The following is a 13,928-nucleotide window of genomic DNA, read 5'->3' on the forward strand; positions in this document are numbered from 1 at the left end:
ACTTCCACGAGATTTGCATGTTTTGTGGATAAAGCTTCTTGCACCATGTAACATACATTAGCCAATAGTATAGGGTAGATATTTATCTTTTGACATAATTTTCTTCAAATTTGTTATTTTTATTCAAAAATTCAAATAGTTACTCTCTGCTTTTCACAATTAATGAGTGTATATACTAAAGACATTTAAGCGGCAATGGAATATTTGTTCAAATTGGTTCGGTCGATTCAGTTTCTAAACCCAACCGGTTTATTCACCCGGTTATTTCGAGTCAATTTATGTGGTTTTGTGGTCTCTGGGCCTCACGGGGCCGCCTCTCCGTCTTCATCAACATTCTCAAACTCTTTTACAAATCTAGGCTCGACGAGGGTTTAAGCAATCACCGGAGCTCTTAGTCTCTTACGCTGTGAGCTAAGAACCGACCTTTTGCTTAGTTTCTTTCAAGTCTCCAATCAAACAACCATGAGAGAAATTGTGACGATTCAAGTTGGAGAATTCGCAAACTTTGTTGGCTCTCACTTTTGGAATTTCCAGGTTAGAGAAGCAAAACCTCCTGTTGAACTCTCTGCTCCGATTCTTTTAACAATGGATTCTGGGTTTTGTCTGTCTCTGTTTTTCATTACAAAAGTGTTTGTCTTTTTTGCTATAAATCGATTGGGTTTGCTAAAGTTGAGAACTTTTACTTGAAATGTAGGATGAATTGCTCGGATTGGCTAGTGACCCTGAAAGCGATCCAATCTTTAGAAACCATAATCTCGACATGGATGTTCTCTACCGCTCCGGTGAGACCCAGCAGGTGAGAGATGATTGATATTTCGTTGACTTTGATCAATCTCACTTGTTTTTGCAAATCTCAACATTTGTGTGGCGGAAATTTATACAGGGGGTTGCTACATACACTCCTCGTTTGGTTTCAGTCAACTTAAAAGGTAATAATCTTAGCTTTATCTTTCGATTAGAAGATTCTGGATTTGATATATAATGGTGGTTTATATGTTTACATCTGAAACTGTTTCGTCTTTCAGGGGCACTAGGGACCATGAGCTCACGCGGTACACTTTACAACGAAGGTTCTTCATCAAGATCAGATTCTTCAGCAACCTGGTCAGATTTGCTAAGTTTTTATGGTTTTTAGGTTAATTCAATCTTAGTGCATATAAAACTTGATTTTAGAGTAATAGCTTGTTCTTCAATTCAGGTGATGTGAATAATGTGATCTTATCTTTAATTTTGTGTCTTGTAGGTTTGGAGATGTTGATACTCAGAGATCTGAACCTCGAAAGAGGAACTTGTTTCTGCAAAGTTTGTACGAGGAAGAACATGTAGTGGGGAAAGAAAAGGCGAAAGAGATTGAGGACAAAGATATTGTTGGATGCTTAGATGAGGAAGTTGAATGTTGGACTGACTTCTCTAAATCCCATTATCATCCTCAAAGTTTATATGAATTGAACGGATTATGGATGGACTCTCAGGCTTTTAACAATTATGGAATTGGTAAAGACGTTTTCTCTGAGGCTTCACGTGGAGAGGAAATATGTGACAGACTCCGTTTTTTCGTGGAAGAGTGTGATCATATTCAGGTTAAGCTTGAGACATTTTTACCTTTTCTTTTCAAACTTCTTTTACTTTCTAACAAATAGTATACGTTAATGATGATTACAGGGTATTAAGTTCCTAGTGGATGATTCGGGAGGATTTTCCGCTGTAGCAGCGGATTTCCTTGAAAACATGGCAGATGAGTACACGAATGTACCTGTATTGCTATATTCCGTAAGGACTCCAATGTCACAGATGAGCTCGAAAAAGACAGTTTCAAACAAGCTTCACGATGCGATATCGTTTTCTCGACTCTCATCCTTTTGTAAACTCTTCACTCCAATCGGTTTACCATCTTTGACAGGAAGTACGCAACATTCTAACTCTCATTGAAACATAACTCTTTTGATTTTCTCTCAATGCAACTGACGATTTCATGTGTCTTGTTTATCTGTTTTGTTGATTTTTAAAGGTAAAGCATCAAAATTTCTTAATCTCGGTGATGAGAAACCTTATCGAAGCAGTGCAGTGTACGCCGCTGCTCTACATTCAAGCACAATACCTTTCCGAATGCAACCCACTAGCTCAGATTCAAGTGAAGTGTCAAATTCTATGGATGTTAATACACTTGTACAGCTTTTAACGGGTCGTGGTAGACAAAACATAGTGGCGATTTTAGATTCTGCAATGCCAGCTCCTACATTAGCAGGGAAGCAATTAGAGAATACTCTTTTAACGAGTTTGCAAGCACTAACGCCGGAAGTAACTGAAGATGTAGAAGACAATCAAGCGGTTGAGTCAATGTGTATACTTGGAGCCCTTAGATCAGAAGATAAAGAAGCATTGGTTTCAGAAGTGAAGAATGCGGTTGATGCATCTTACGAACAGGCAACCACCAAAGGGAAACCGTTGTTTTGCAATCTATCGGTTTCGCGTTGTCCTCTTCCGGTACCATTACCGTTTCCTTCTATATTTGGAAACCTTGTTGGGAGGAAAGGTGAGATACTGAGCAGTCCAGTCTCGGATTCTCTCTACAGAGGCTCACTAGATGTTCACTCCATACCAGTAGCAACAAGATGGAGATCTTCAAGCGCAATTTTGCCATTTTTGGAAACTAGAATGGGGAATTTAGAGAAACTTGGGATCCAGTGGGGAGCCATGGGATCAGATGTGGTTAGGGCCTGGGGATTTGGGAGAGAAGAATTGCAGGAAATGAGGGAGAATCTGTCAAAAATGGTATCTGAGCTGAATCCTCAGTTTTTCGAATCTTCGGATTCAGATTAGTTATGTCTTAAAACGAATATGTTGTATCATCTTTAAAGATTTTTTCTGGTTTGGTTTGAAACTTTATGGTCAAACCCGTTGTTGATTGACTTATCTTCTTTGTGTAAGTCGCTTGAGAGAGTTGATATTGGAGGCATAGGAGAGAAGCATTGTCAAACAAGAACAAACCGATATCAACATTTATAGTTCCAATGGGATTCTTTTGATCAATTTGAAACATTGCTACTTTCCGACTTTCCTTTCCTGTCTACTTTTTTTGTGCACTATAGAGTTAGAAACAACTTCTATCATCTGCCAGAAGCATGATAGTGATGCCACTCTCTTTATCCATGGCTTAAGGGATCAGTAACCTGATGCACCTTACGAGACTCTGAGCTTGAGTACTGTCCCACGGCTCGGGCATAAGGAATTGATTGTTTCCCGGCTGCAAGCGCATTCACATTTTCAACTAAATACTGTCTTGGGAGCCTCCCGACCACATTACCTTCTTCGTTCCCTTCTCTATCGAGGAAGGCGAAATGAGGAATACCCTCAACACCAAACTCATCCAACTCTTGCTCCCATTTCGTGTTGTCCACATTTAGCATCACAAAGTTAACTTTGTCCCTGCGAAATCACAACACCACAAGTAAACATCAACTTTAGCCTACAAAACGTCAAATTAGTGTCTAAAAAGCTCCATGTTCCATTAAACTAACATGAGATTAATGGTTTGCCTCTGCAACTAAAATCTCAAAGCTCTACCTTTTTCATTAGCGTCTATCTACATAGCCAACAATCCAATCCTAAAGATAGTTCCCTAATCCATTAAACCAACACAAAATAAGAACTCTTCTGCAACTAGAATCTTTAAAGCTCTAGCTAGTTCATTAGCTAAATCCATTCCAAGACAAGATTCCTTAATCCATGTTTTTCGAAGCTCTAGCAATGCTCATCTTAATCTCCAGACAAGTTCCCTAATCCGTTCTGCAACTAGAAAGCTCTAGCTTGTCTTTCATCTATATATAAAGGCTTCATTTTGAAAGGAGATTGATTTTGATCAAAAATCACATAAAAGACGATTCATTACTTGTATTGCTGCTCGATTTTATAAACATCAGGAGCTAGTTCTCGACAAACTTCACACCAATCTGCATAGAACTCAACAACAGTCGGCTTCCCATTCGATAACGCCTAAATATCCATTCACAAAACTCATTAAGCATTCTATGAGAATAGAAACACAGATGAAGAATCCAAAAACAAACCTCCTCGTAAGGCAACGCAGAAGCGGTTAAATCCTTCAAAGAAATCCCAAAATCGAGCCTTGTCGATACAAATAACGACAAAGCCGCGATTACAGTAACAGCCGCAACTCTTCTATTGATATCCTTATTGGGAGATTCAGGGAATCCCGAAGAAGAAGAAGAAGAAGAGTCAGCAACAGATGATGATGATTCCACTTCCTTCGATGCAGATGAAGTTTCACCATTATCTATTACCAATTTCTCCTGAATCAGGTAAAGGCTAAAACTTTAGCTAATTTGCCTTCGACCCATTTCAAAAAGAATCGAAATTTTCACCTGTTTGGTTTCGGAAGATTCTGGGTTTGGTTTGCAACGAACAGCGCGAAATCGTGGAGCTCCTGTTTGGGTAACGAAGAAAGATTGAAGATTTCGAGGACTGAGATTGAATCCATGACTAGATGGAAGGTTTAAAGAAAATACTAAGCGAGCCATCGTCGGGAGAGAGTGAGAGAGATGACAAAACTGCTACTCATCAGATCGTTATTATCGAAGGAGTAGTAGCTTCTTCGTCTAACCAAGCTATTAGAGCCACACGCTTTTTGTTACAAAGATTTAAACTTTGTTACAAAATAATATGAAATGAGTCACTCTTTATATTCCACATACACTTAAAGTGTTTTTTTTTACCTTGATAAACTTTAATATTTATAAAGCTAAGTGGTAATTTTTTCTAAGGACAGAATATCAAGTTTAGTTTGTACATCTTTGAAATTTAACATTTAAGTTTTGAATAAAAAGAATATATATAATTAAAATTTGCGTTTAATCAACGGATTACTTGACGAAAAAAAAAAATCAACGGATTACTTACAATATTATTCTTAAAAAAGCCTTAAAACTAAATTTAAATATGTGAAAATATGTTGAACTTATAATACGCAGGAGTTACAGACTAAAAGAACAGGATGCTAAACGCTTTCAAGTATTTAAATTTCAACATTTAAGTTTGAAAACATTTTGTTAATAAACTTTTAGCTTTAAAATATCAAAACAGATTATTTTTGAAAAAATCTTAAAATTAAATTTAAATATGAGAAAACATGTTGAACTTATGATAACGCACGAGTTACATACCTAAAAGACGGGATGTTAAATCTAACCGTTCCAGTATTTAAATTTAACATTTAAGTTTAAAAACATTTTTGTAATAAAAATATTTTATATAATAGAAAAACTTTTAGCTAACAATTTTCCCTTTTCGGTAAGACAACTTCGGTAAGACAAAATTACCCTTTTCCGTTACAACGGTCATATATTTTTTTACAGCGTAACAATTTTCCTATGGCCTATGTGCGTCATGAGTCAAATAGCTTGAACAAAAGCGGAGCAGTTTAGCTAGACTAACCGTTAGTGGGATAACATACGCATTTTTTATTCGTATATTTTAGTGTTTACCGTGAATATTTTAATTAAAACATAAAAATATTTTTTCCCCTAATTCTTTAATTTTGGTTTTCATTTTCAAGTCCGCCAAAAAAAGCGAAGAGAGGGTTTTAATACGATTCCACTCTTCTCAACAAATTTGACGTTTTTGTTCTTCGAAATTCAAATTCACCCAGAAAAAATCTCAATCCGCGATGGTTGAAGAATCAGCTTCTGCGTCGGAAGCTTCGGTGATACAAACCCTAACCGAGCCGGCGACGGAGATTGCGCAAACCCTAGAACCTAACCTAGCCTCAATCGAAGCCACCGTCGAATCGGTTGTTCAGGGAGGCACTGAATCGACTTGTAACAACGACGCTAATAACAACAACGCCGCTGACAGTGCTGCTACTGAGGTTTGTGATGAGGAGCGTGAGAAGACGCTTGAGTTCGCTGAGGAATTGACGGAGAAAGGCTCTGTGTTTTTGAAAGAGAACGATTTCGCTGAAGCCGTCGATTGCTTCAGCCGTGCTCTCGAAATCAGGTATCTTTTTGGGAGATTCATTTGAGAATTTGTAGTCGAGAACCTCTCAATCAAGGGTTTAGGGTTTCAGATGTTTCTGAATCTAGTTTATGCTCGAATGATCTAATCATGGTTCTGAATTTTTAGTTGAGTTTCAATTGTGTGTTCTCTCGACTGAATTCTTTAGTATCTGGTCCTTTTATCAAAGGATCTAATGAAAACATTGCTTGTTTTAATGGTATGGTTAGGGTTGCACATTATGGTGAACTTGATGCTGAGTGTATAAACGCATACTATCGATATGGATTAGCTCTCCTGGCAAAGGCTCAAGCTGAAGCTGATCCACTTGGGAACATGCCTAAGAAAGAAGGTGAAGTTCAGCAAGAGTCCAGCAATGGTGAATCGCTGGCTCCTTCTGTTGTTTCAGGTGACCCAGAGAGACAAGGGAGTTCAAGTGGGCAAGAAGGTATGGATTATTGGGAATTGTCTTAGGTTAAGCTTATGGGTATAGATGCTTCTGCTTCTTTGTTTGCTGACTTCTTTTCTCCCTCATGTATAGGTTCTGGTGGTAAAGACCAAGGAGAGGATGGTGAAGATTGTCAAGATGATGACCTATCTGATGCTGATGGTGATGCTGATGAAGATGAGTCTGATTTGGATATGGCCTGGAAAATGCTGGACATTGCTAGGGTTATTACTGACAAACAGTCTACTGAGACAATGGAAAAAGTGGATATACTCTGTTCGCTTGCTGAAGTGTCCTTGGAAAGAGGTATTTTTTCTTCCTTTCACCTTTGCATTGTCTTATTTTCTCATGTCAGCTATTGGTTGGTTTTGAGTTCTGTTGTTTACTATGCAGAGGACATTGAGTCTTCCCTGTCTGACTACAAGAATGCATTATCCATCTTAGAGAGACTGGTTGAGCCCGACAGTCGACGCACAGCTGAATTGTATCCTTGTGGTTTCTTAAATTGTACCTGATTTTCGTTTCTGTCAATTCAGTTGTTGGATTATATCTTAACTTGAACGTTTCAGAAACTTCCGCATCTGCATTTGTCTTGAGACTGGATGTCAGCCTAAGGAAGCAATACCATATTGTCAAAAAGCTTTGTTAATATGCAAAGCTCGGATGGAGAGGCTCAGTAATGAAATCAAAGGTGCATCTGGTTCAGCAACTTCCTCAACCGTCTCTGAAATAGATGAAGGCATCCAACAATCATCCAATGTTCCTTACATTGATAAATCTGCTTCAGACAAAGAAGTTGAGATCGGAGACTTAGCTGGTCTCGCTGAAGATCTAGAAAAGAAGGCAAGTAAACTAAACCTATCAGTTCATTAAAATATCTCTAAACCCATACTAATGTCCAACATTTTTTTTCTGCAGCTTGAGGATTTAAAACAACAAGCAGAGAACCCAAAGCAGGTTCTTGCTGAGCTAATGGGCATGGTATCAGCTAAGCCAAATGCCAGTGACAAGGTTGTTCCTGCTGCTGCTGAAATGAGCTCTTCTAGGATGGGAACTGTGAACACCAATTTCGGGAAAGATTTAGAGTCGCCTACAGTCTCAACCGCTCATACCGGTGCAGCAGGAGGAGGAGCAGCATCAGGTGTTACTCACTTGGGTGTTGTTGGAAGAGGAGTGAAGAGAGTTTTGATGAATACAACCTCGATTGAATCAAGTGCATCAAAGAAACCAGCTCTAGAGTTTTCAGACAAAGCAGATGGCAACTCCTCTTGAAACCGGAAAAAGGTATAAAAATTCCTGTTACTAGTGAAGTATCTAACCTAAGAAAACTGAGAAAAACATTTGGTATCTTCCTCATGAATCTTCCAAGACTAGATTTTCAGGTTCATGTTTTGTAATGGAGTCCGTACTTGCTACTTTTTTAAATCGCTGAGATATTTTTTACTTTTTATTCTTGTTTAATCAGTCTTATTTTTTCAAAGTGTTTTTTAGTTTAGGCACAAAAGCAGAATCTTATTATCACATTATCAGTTGATAATCATCTGATGAGAAATAGTTCTTTGGAGATCTTTTAGGGAATTTTATAAGTAATAATTAAGGGATAATTGGATATCCTTTATTAAAAAATGTAGGCTACTTGTAGAATTAAAAACTGGAATCTTATAATATGATTAGTATAATAAGATTACGCTATATCTGGATTCTGGAGATATCATAGATAAGCTCTGTCTATGAAAACGAGACCCTTGGGGAAGCCACGTGTCAAATCTATCTCTGTCACCAGCGAAGCCTACGTGGCGAGCAGCTCCTAGAATATCCAAATTCACAACAGTATTTTTTTTTCTTTCGTTCTGATTCAACAGTTGTCACAAACAGCCAAGGTGTTTTGTGATTGGTTATAAATACTCTGCTATGTGAGAGAGTTTACTACATTCACAAACAAACTAAAACTTAAAAATGGGAAGGGGTGAGTTTTTGGCCATGAAGACTGAGGAGAACGCGGCTAACCTGATCAATTCCGATATGAATGAGTTCGTCGCCGCTGCAAAGAAGCTCGTGAAAGACGTAGGGATGCTCGGCGGGGTAGGTTTTGGCACGTCAGTCCTCCAATGGGCCGCTTCAATCTTCGCTATGTGAGCCAAAAGACAAAACCATATAACCTCTCTGGTTTTTGTTTGAATCATATATTGATATGATGGTTCTTATTGTTTTGCTTTGACAGTTATCTGTTGATATTGGATCGTACCAACTGGAAAACCAAAATGTTGACCACCCTTTTAGTACCATACATCTTTTTCACACTTCCTTCGGTTATCTTCCAGTTCTTTAGGTAATCAAGAAAAACTGTTCTTTAACATGATGTTATGGAGTTCTTTTGAAAATATAATCCATATTCGATATAATTTCACAGCGGAGACTTTGGGAAATGGATTGCTCTCATCGCGATCATAGTCAGGCTTTTCTTCCCTAAAGAATTTCCAGGTCAGAACCAGCAGTTTTCATGACTTAACATTAGTTTGAAACTTTGATCTTGAAAATCTTCTTTCTTTTTTGCATATAAATGTAGAGTGGCTAGAGATTCCGGTAGCATTGATTCTTATTGTGGTGGTGTCGCCGAGCCTTATAGCTTGGACACTAAGAGAAAGCTGGGTTGGAGCAGTCATATGTCTAGTAATAGCATGTTACCTTTTCCATGAACACATTAAAGCTTCAGGTGGATTCAAAAACTCTTTTACTCAAAAGAATGGAATCTCCAATACCATTGGGATCGTTGCCCTCCTCGTTTACCCGGTTTGGACCATCTTCTTTCACATCTTTTAAGTCAATCCGACCCATTGGTTTGTAGACACATTCAACATTTTGTGTCTTCAATTCGTTTTCAAGGTTTGAATTTTATAAGGAGCATTTGTGTTTGAGAAAGTCTTGAATATAAAAAAGAAGTTTCAATCGTGCACTGCTGACTTGTAAGATTGTTTTTTTTTTCTTGTAAATGTGTGACTTGTAAGATATATAAATAAATTTGCATATTGGTTGATTTGTTGAATCAATCTTGAATATTGTAGACTTTTTAATTGATCATGACTAATAGTTGTTTTTTGAAAATTGTTTTTCATTTCATTAACACCAAACAATAAAGCAACACAAATTTCTATCACCTCCTAGCATTGAACTACGTGCCGTTGTTCGTATCCAAAAGTGTATATTCTTGTAATCATTCACCGTCAAAGCTCAAGTAGTTAGTAGCACCACACCAGATTTCCAAAGCACAAAGCTCATGACTAGCCTTACCTACACACTCGATGAAATCGAAGGCCCTTTCGAAGTTGATTACGCAGCAGTGACAGTACACAACTTCCTGGTGGGGAGCGTGTACCGTTCTTGTTCACGATCAAGCAGCTCGTGGCATCGCAGAGGATACTTTGGTCCCAAGTCGATCCCTTCAGCATTCACCCAAGGCCACGTTGGAAATAAATCTGATCGTAAAACACAACATCTGCAGATTATTATCAATAAAAATTCAGAAATCAATAAAATTCACTCTGAAAACGCAGAAAATCTAAGGTAAATTCATAACGACCTTTTGAATTTCTAGTGTCGAAGCTGTATTGAAGAAGAAGAAGAAGATTCCGAAGCTAACAAAGGAGAAGACGAGAGTGGATTGATTGCTCCTCTCTCCTCTCTGATGATATTCGTGCTTCTACACTCACAGAGATACACTGTTTATTATTGTTTTCAATATATGAGAGGAGGAGCTTCCCTACTATTTTTAGTTTTTTAGCCAATGAGAGAGCTCCACTTCATACCCCACTTTTACCAATCGTGCGATTTCACAGCCACTCTCACCCATGTCGCGTTGAGCGCGTGTCTACGATTTCTAAAGGGGTTATTAATCCACAAAATTTATGCCTTTTTGAATCCACGCACCTCGTTCTTAAAAACCCATCGCGTGTCTTATTTGTTTTGGTTTTCTTCTCTAAACCAAATTAAACCGAACCGAGATCAATTTGAATTTCGAAACCAATGTAAACCCATCGCTGTGAAAACAAAAAGCTCGGCCACAAAAATGGAGACGACACAACTTGGAAGAGAAATCAACTCGAAATAGCCAAGAGAATGTTCGTAAACCCCCTCAAATCCGATGCTTCCTTTGATTCCAACCTCCAAAAGCCCATCTGCTCAAATCCGAGGAGTATTACAAGGTACCTCTATAGAATATCAAGGCTATGACAATGCGGTTGCATTACCTGCTAGAGGAAACAATGAGGAGCTAGCTAAGGAGAACAACAAGATCACACTTAGTGTAACAAAGAGTAATCCCGAGAGCGGTGAAGTGATTGGTGCTTTCGAGAGTATTCAACCTTCAGACACTGATTTGGGTGCTACGACTCCTAAGGATGTCAAGATTCAAGGAATCTGGTATTGCCAACTTGATGAATAAAACATAGAGAATCTGTTTGTTTTCTTTTTCTGTAAATGTTGTTATGATTAAGGAATATTGATTCCAGTTCATAGTACATGTGGTACTCCATTTGGTAACACTTTGCACTTTTGGCTTTAATCAGATACTAATTATTGTGATTAAAAGACTAATTATTGCGGATTAAGATAACATATTTGTAGATCTGTATAATTGCTTGTAACAGCAAAGATGATTTCTGGTTAAGAAGTAAGAAGAGATTTATAATTAAGCAAACCATTTGCCTTATGACCCCATTGTTGTCACATCCACTTTGTCTTTTCACCTTCCCTGTCTCAAAAAACAGAGGACCCTTGCTCTGTTTCTTAACCCTGTTTTATCTCCTACTCAAAGTTCAAATCTTTTGCGAAACCCAGTAATGGAAGATCAAAGCAGGTGAAAATGAGGAGAACTAGAGACGTTAACAAGGGCTCTTGTTCAAGGAGATGGTAAGAACAACGGCGTCGTTTGGAACCAGCTCAAGCTTTGTTCTTCGTCTCGGACAAACTCTGTTTTCCTCTGCTTCGCTTCTTTTCATGTGCTTTAACGATGACGAAGATTTCTACGCTTACACCACCTTCTGGTAATAAATCAAATCATTCATTTAAAAATTAGAAACCAAGTGTCGAAACAAGAGACTTAACTATGAATGTTATGGAACAGTTATCTAGTCACAGTCATGGGTTTAGTGACACCTTGGAGCGTGACGTTAGCCCTAATGGAAGCTTACTCAATCCTCGTAAAAAAACTTCCTATGCAAGCAACAGTTATATCTGTCATCGTCGCTGGAGATTTTGTAAGTCATCTTTGTGTTTAAAACCTTCATAGCTATATTCATCTAATTTATTTTGTGTTCGTGTCAAACATTGAACCAATTGTTAAGAAAAGGTGTTACCAAATGAACTGATTGTGACTAGTTATAGACATTGACATAGTGGGTATAGATTAGAATTTGATTGGTTGATATCAAAATACAATCCAATAACAATTCAAACTGTAATACATTCCACAACTTTATACTGTTAGGTTTTCTACAATATCCTTTCCCACTATAATATCTCTAGTGGACCATATCCTATAAGAAAGATAAATGGATGGATATCCAAATCACATTAGCCATTAAAGGATAAAGCTTTTAGGCTATGCACCAACTTAGTTATCTAATAATGCTATCCAATGTAATGAATGGTTCCGGTGTTATCAATTTCGGGTCAACCAATCTTTATTATGCAAATATTGTTGGTTCTTTATGTTTCTTGTTTAACTTAGACTCCACTTTTTACTTTACTTTTCGTAATTGAGTGTGTGGTCGAGTGAATCTCAAACTAATAAAGTTATAATATGTAATTATGTATAGAAGTTGTAGTGGGCCAAAACTTTGCAACTGAGGGGAACCATGTTTTGGACCGGTTACTATAATTCAACTACAATTTAAACTGCAAAAACACTAGATCGTGTCGAATCTGATAATGATAATGATTTATATTGAACTGACTCATGTAGAACGAGTCATATCAAAAGTAGAGTAAGCTGATGACCCATCCAACCCTACATCAATAGAACACAATCATCATCTGAAAATATCTGTCTGCAACAAGCAGATGAATATGGATCACTTGTCTTGCTTTAATTAAGATGGAGAAATCTCTAGAGTACATCAACTTGTATATATTTGTTGTTTTTTTGTTGGGTGGTAGACTCTGAAAATTTGATTTCTCTATAGTGGACTTCAATTCAATTTTTATTAATTATACAATAAACAATAAACAGAGAAAATTTTGGCAAAAATGGAACAAGCTATTTGTTATTTTTAGCAAAACAAATAATGTAAAATGTTTGCTAATTATAATTTCCTTTAAACATTTGGATTTGTTAAGGTTTTGTCGTTTTTGTCATTGGGAGGTGCATGCTCGACGGCGAGCGTGGCCGTACTTTTGATGGACGCCGGAGAGAAGCAATGTGATCGGTATAAGCTATCGGCGACAATGGCGTTTTTGTCTTCGTTTCTTTCATTTGCTTCAACTTTCTTTAATTTTTGTCTTCTTCCTTCTCTAATGTCTCACTAATTAGGATTTCATTTCACCAGTCTATAGTTATATATTCTTCCTTTTGTATTTGTTGTAGAATATTTTTTCCTTTGTTTCGATCCAATGCCATTTTTCTGACGGATTTTAGAATAATTTTTTTTTAGTAATTGTTAAATTCAAATAGCAAATGTCATATCGAATGTCCCATTAGAAAACACTGTATATATAGGAAACTTTTGTAATCTTTGAACAGTAACAATATTGACCTTTAATAAAGTACATCTTGTAGTTTGCAAGGCTTGTCGCAGCATCGCACATGGGTCTATACAAAAGTTTATGATTAAACTGTGTTCTACAGCAAAATTGCTAATTAATAACGTCTTTTATCTATATAGTTGGGGTCAAATTATTGGAAATTGGAAATTATTTAAGATCAAATTACATATTGTTGAAAAATGATATATTTTCATGTAATATATGGGACATGAAGATCTAAACTATATCCTAAGTGTCCAATCTCAAATCTCATTTCATTTGAAAAATACCTGAATTTAGATAAGTATTTATTTGTATTAGCATACTACATACAGATGAATCAAATTAATTAATTAATTAATGACAGATTTTGAATTCATTGCTTATAAATGAGAATCGATTTATGGATTTTAAATGTCCGTCGTTATTCATTTAAGGCACCGGCTTGTTCAAGTGCATGCACATACAAATTCATGTGTTCCGTACGCATAGCTTTCTATAGATTTTCTTAGATACTCAAATAAAATCACATAAACAAAATTTTATATATTTTTATAAATAGAAACCAAACGCCCAAATCACACATGTAAAAACATTTCCAACCTAACTTTTTGACTTTTTATTGACATTTATTTTTCCTTTTAAAATGTCAAGTAATATTTTATTGCTATTCGTTTTCTTCAAACAATTAAAAAAACTATTGTACTGCTTAATTGTATATAATTAAGGTTTG

General features: G+C 36.8%; 6 protein-coding genes and 1 long non-coding RNA gene across 10 annotated transcripts; 5 read left to right on the forward strand and 2 right to left on the reverse strand.

The window, feature by feature from the left end:
* The first annotated feature begins 311 nt into the window (after positions 1–311).
* On the forward strand, positions 312–3,055 carry AT4G37190 (plasma membrane, autoregulation-binding site, misato segment II, myosin-like, tubulin/FtsZ protein). Of its 2 annotated transcripts, none has more exons than NM_119882.3 (7): positions 312–534; positions 695–796; positions 884–929; positions 1,026–1,104; positions 1,244–1,580; positions 1,663–1,903; positions 2,009–3,055. In NM_119882.3, exons 1-7 carry the CDS (start codon positions 463–465, stop codon positions 2,818–2,820), a joined length of 1,689 nt encoding a protein of 562 aa, NP_195436.1. In that variant the 5' UTR covers positions 312–462; the 3' UTR covers positions 2,821–3,055. The 2 variants fall into 2 exon arrangements, with proteins under 2 accessions (NP_195436.1, NP_001031800.1); NM_001036723.2 differs by lacking the exon at positions 312–534 and adding an exon at positions 567–601.
* HCF164 (Thioredoxin superfamily protein) lies at positions 2,929–4,672 on the reverse strand. The gene is made up of 4 exons (NM_119883.3): positions 4,383–4,672; positions 4,068–4,310; positions 3,890–3,993; positions 2,929–3,426 (listed from the first exon to the last, which is right to left on the reverse strand). Exons 1-4 carry the CDS (start codon positions 4,536–4,538, stop codon positions 3,144–3,146), a joined length of 786 nt encoding a protein of 261 aa, NP_195437.1. The 5' UTR covers positions 4,539–4,672; the 3' UTR covers positions 2,929–3,143.
* Positions 4,673–5,561: 889 nt separating this feature from the next.
* AT4G37210 (Tetratricopeptide repeat (TPR)-like superfamily protein) lies at positions 5,562–8,031 on the forward strand. Of its 2 annotated transcripts, none has more exons than NM_119884.4 (6): positions 5,562–6,012; positions 6,240–6,457; positions 6,551–6,763; positions 6,851–6,941; positions 7,027–7,300; positions 7,376–8,031. In NM_119884.4, the coding sequence occupies exons 1-6, from the start codon at positions 5,684–5,686 to the stop codon at positions 7,727–7,729; spliced, it is 1,479 nt and encodes a 492-aa protein (NP_568019.1). In that variant the 5' UTR covers positions 5,562–5,683; the 3' UTR covers positions 7,730–8,031. The 2 variants fall into 2 exon arrangements, with proteins under 2 accessions (NP_568019.1, NP_974699.1); NM_202970.1 differs by having other exon boundaries at positions 5,579–6,012; positions 7,027–7,304; positions 7,376–7,933.
* A 318-nt stretch (positions 8,032–8,349) lies between these two features.
* On the forward strand, positions 8,350–9,470 carry AT4G37220 (Cold acclimation protein WCOR413 family). The gene is made up of 4 exons (NM_119885.3): positions 8,350–8,589; positions 8,679–8,786; positions 8,868–8,938; positions 9,024–9,470. The coding sequence occupies exons 1-4, from the start codon at positions 8,414–8,416 to the stop codon at positions 9,275–9,277; spliced, it is 609 nt and encodes a 202-aa protein (NP_195439.1). The 5' UTR covers positions 8,350–8,413; the 3' UTR covers positions 9,278–9,470.
* A 47-nt stretch (positions 9,471–9,517) lies between these two features.
* Positions 9,518–10,212, reverse strand: AT4G37225. Of its 2 annotated transcripts, none has more exons than NR_142396.1 (2): positions 10,035–10,212; positions 9,518–9,950 (listed from the first exon to the last, which is right to left on the reverse strand). It is a non-coding gene; the product is annotated as an other RNA (long non-coding RNA). The 2 variants fall into 2 exon arrangements; NR_142397.1 differs by having other exon boundaries at positions 9,521–9,930; positions 10,035–10,172.
* On the forward strand, positions 9,732–10,895 carry AT4G37230 (Photosystem II manganese-stabilising protein (PsbO) family; the record flags this gene model as incomplete). Its single annotated transcript, NM_119886.1, has 2 exons — positions 9,732–9,936; positions 10,669–10,895. 2 exons carry the CDS (start codon positions 9,732–9,734, stop codon positions 10,893–10,895), a joined length of 432 nt encoding a protein of 143 aa, NP_195440.1.
* A 155-nt stretch (positions 10,896–11,050) lies between these two features.
* Positions 11,051–13,093, forward strand: AT4G37235 (Uncharacterized protein family (UPF0497)). Its single transcript, NM_202971.2, has 3 exons — positions 11,051–11,496; positions 11,577–11,709; positions 12,791–13,093. The coding sequence occupies exons 1-3, from the start codon at positions 11,360–11,362 to the stop codon at positions 12,977–12,979; spliced, it is 459 nt and encodes a 152-aa protein (NP_974700.1). The 5' UTR covers positions 11,051–11,359; the 3' UTR covers positions 12,980–13,093.
* The last annotated feature ends 835 nt before the right edge of the window (positions 13,094–13,928 follow it).

This window comes from Arabidopsis thaliana, chromosome 4 (assembly GCF_000001735.4).
Source record: "Arabidopsis thaliana chromosome 4, partial sequence".
Classification (NCBI taxonomy): domain Eukaryota; kingdom Viridiplantae; phylum Streptophyta; class Magnoliopsida; order Brassicales; family Brassicaceae; genus Arabidopsis; species Arabidopsis thaliana.

Coding starts and splice junctions, on each gene's coding strand:
- AT4G37190 (NM_119882.3), top strand. CDS start 463: ATGAGAGAAATTGTGACGATTCAAGTTGGAGAATTCGCAAACTTTGTT. Junction 1,105..1,243: donor TCAGATTCTTCAGCAACCTG/GTCAGATTTGCT, acceptor TGTGTCTTGTAG/GTTTGGAGATGTTGATACTC. Junction 1,904..2,008: donor TTTACCATCTTTGACAGGAA/GTACGCAACATT, acceptor TGATTTTTAAAG/GTAAAGCATCAAAATTTCTT.
- HCF164 (NM_119883.3), bottom strand. CDS start 4,538: ATGGCTCGCTTAGTATTTTCTTTAAACCTTCCATCTAGTCATGGATTC. Junction 4,311..4,382: donor AATCTTCCGAAACCAAACAG/GTGAAAATTTCG, acceptor TACCTGATTCAG/GAGAAATTGGTAATAGATAA. Junction 3,427..3,889: donor AAAATCGAGCAGCAATACAA/GTAATGAATCGT, acceptor GTGATTTCGCAG/GGACAAAGTTAACTTTGTGA.
- AT4G37210 (NM_119884.4), top strand. CDS start 5,684: ATGGTTGAAGAATCAGCTTCTGCGTCGGAAGCTTCGGTGATACAAACC. Junction 6,764..6,850: donor TGAAGTGTCCTTGGAAAGAG/GTATTTTTTCTT, acceptor TTTACTATGCAG/AGGACATTGAGTCTTCCCTG. Junction 7,301..7,375: donor CTGAAGATCTAGAAAAGAAG/GCAAGTAAACTA, acceptor TTTTTTCTGCAG/CTTGAGGATTTAAAACAACA.
- AT4G37220 (NM_119885.3), top strand. CDS start 8,414: ATGGGAAGGGGTGAGTTTTTGGCCATGAAGACTGAGGAGAACGCGGCT. Junction 8,787..8,867: donor GTTATCTTCCAGTTCTTTAG/GTAATCAAGAAA, acceptor ATAATTTCACAG/CGGAGACTTTGGGAAATGGA. Junction 8,939..9,023: donor CTTCCCTAAAGAATTTCCAG/GTCAGAACCAGC, acceptor ATATAAATGTAG/AGTGGCTAGAGATTCCGGTA.
- AT4G37235 (NM_202971.2), top strand. CDS start 11,360: ATGGTAAGAACAACGGCGTCGTTTGGAACCAGCTCAAGCTTTGTTCTT. Junction 11,497..11,576: donor TACGCTTACACCACCTTCTG/GTAATAAATCAA, acceptor GTTATGGAACAG/TTATCTAGTCACAGTCATGG. Junction 11,710..12,790: donor TCATCGTCGCTGGAGATTTT/GTAAGTCATCTT, acceptor GGATTTGTTAAG/GTTTTGTCGTTTTTGTCATT.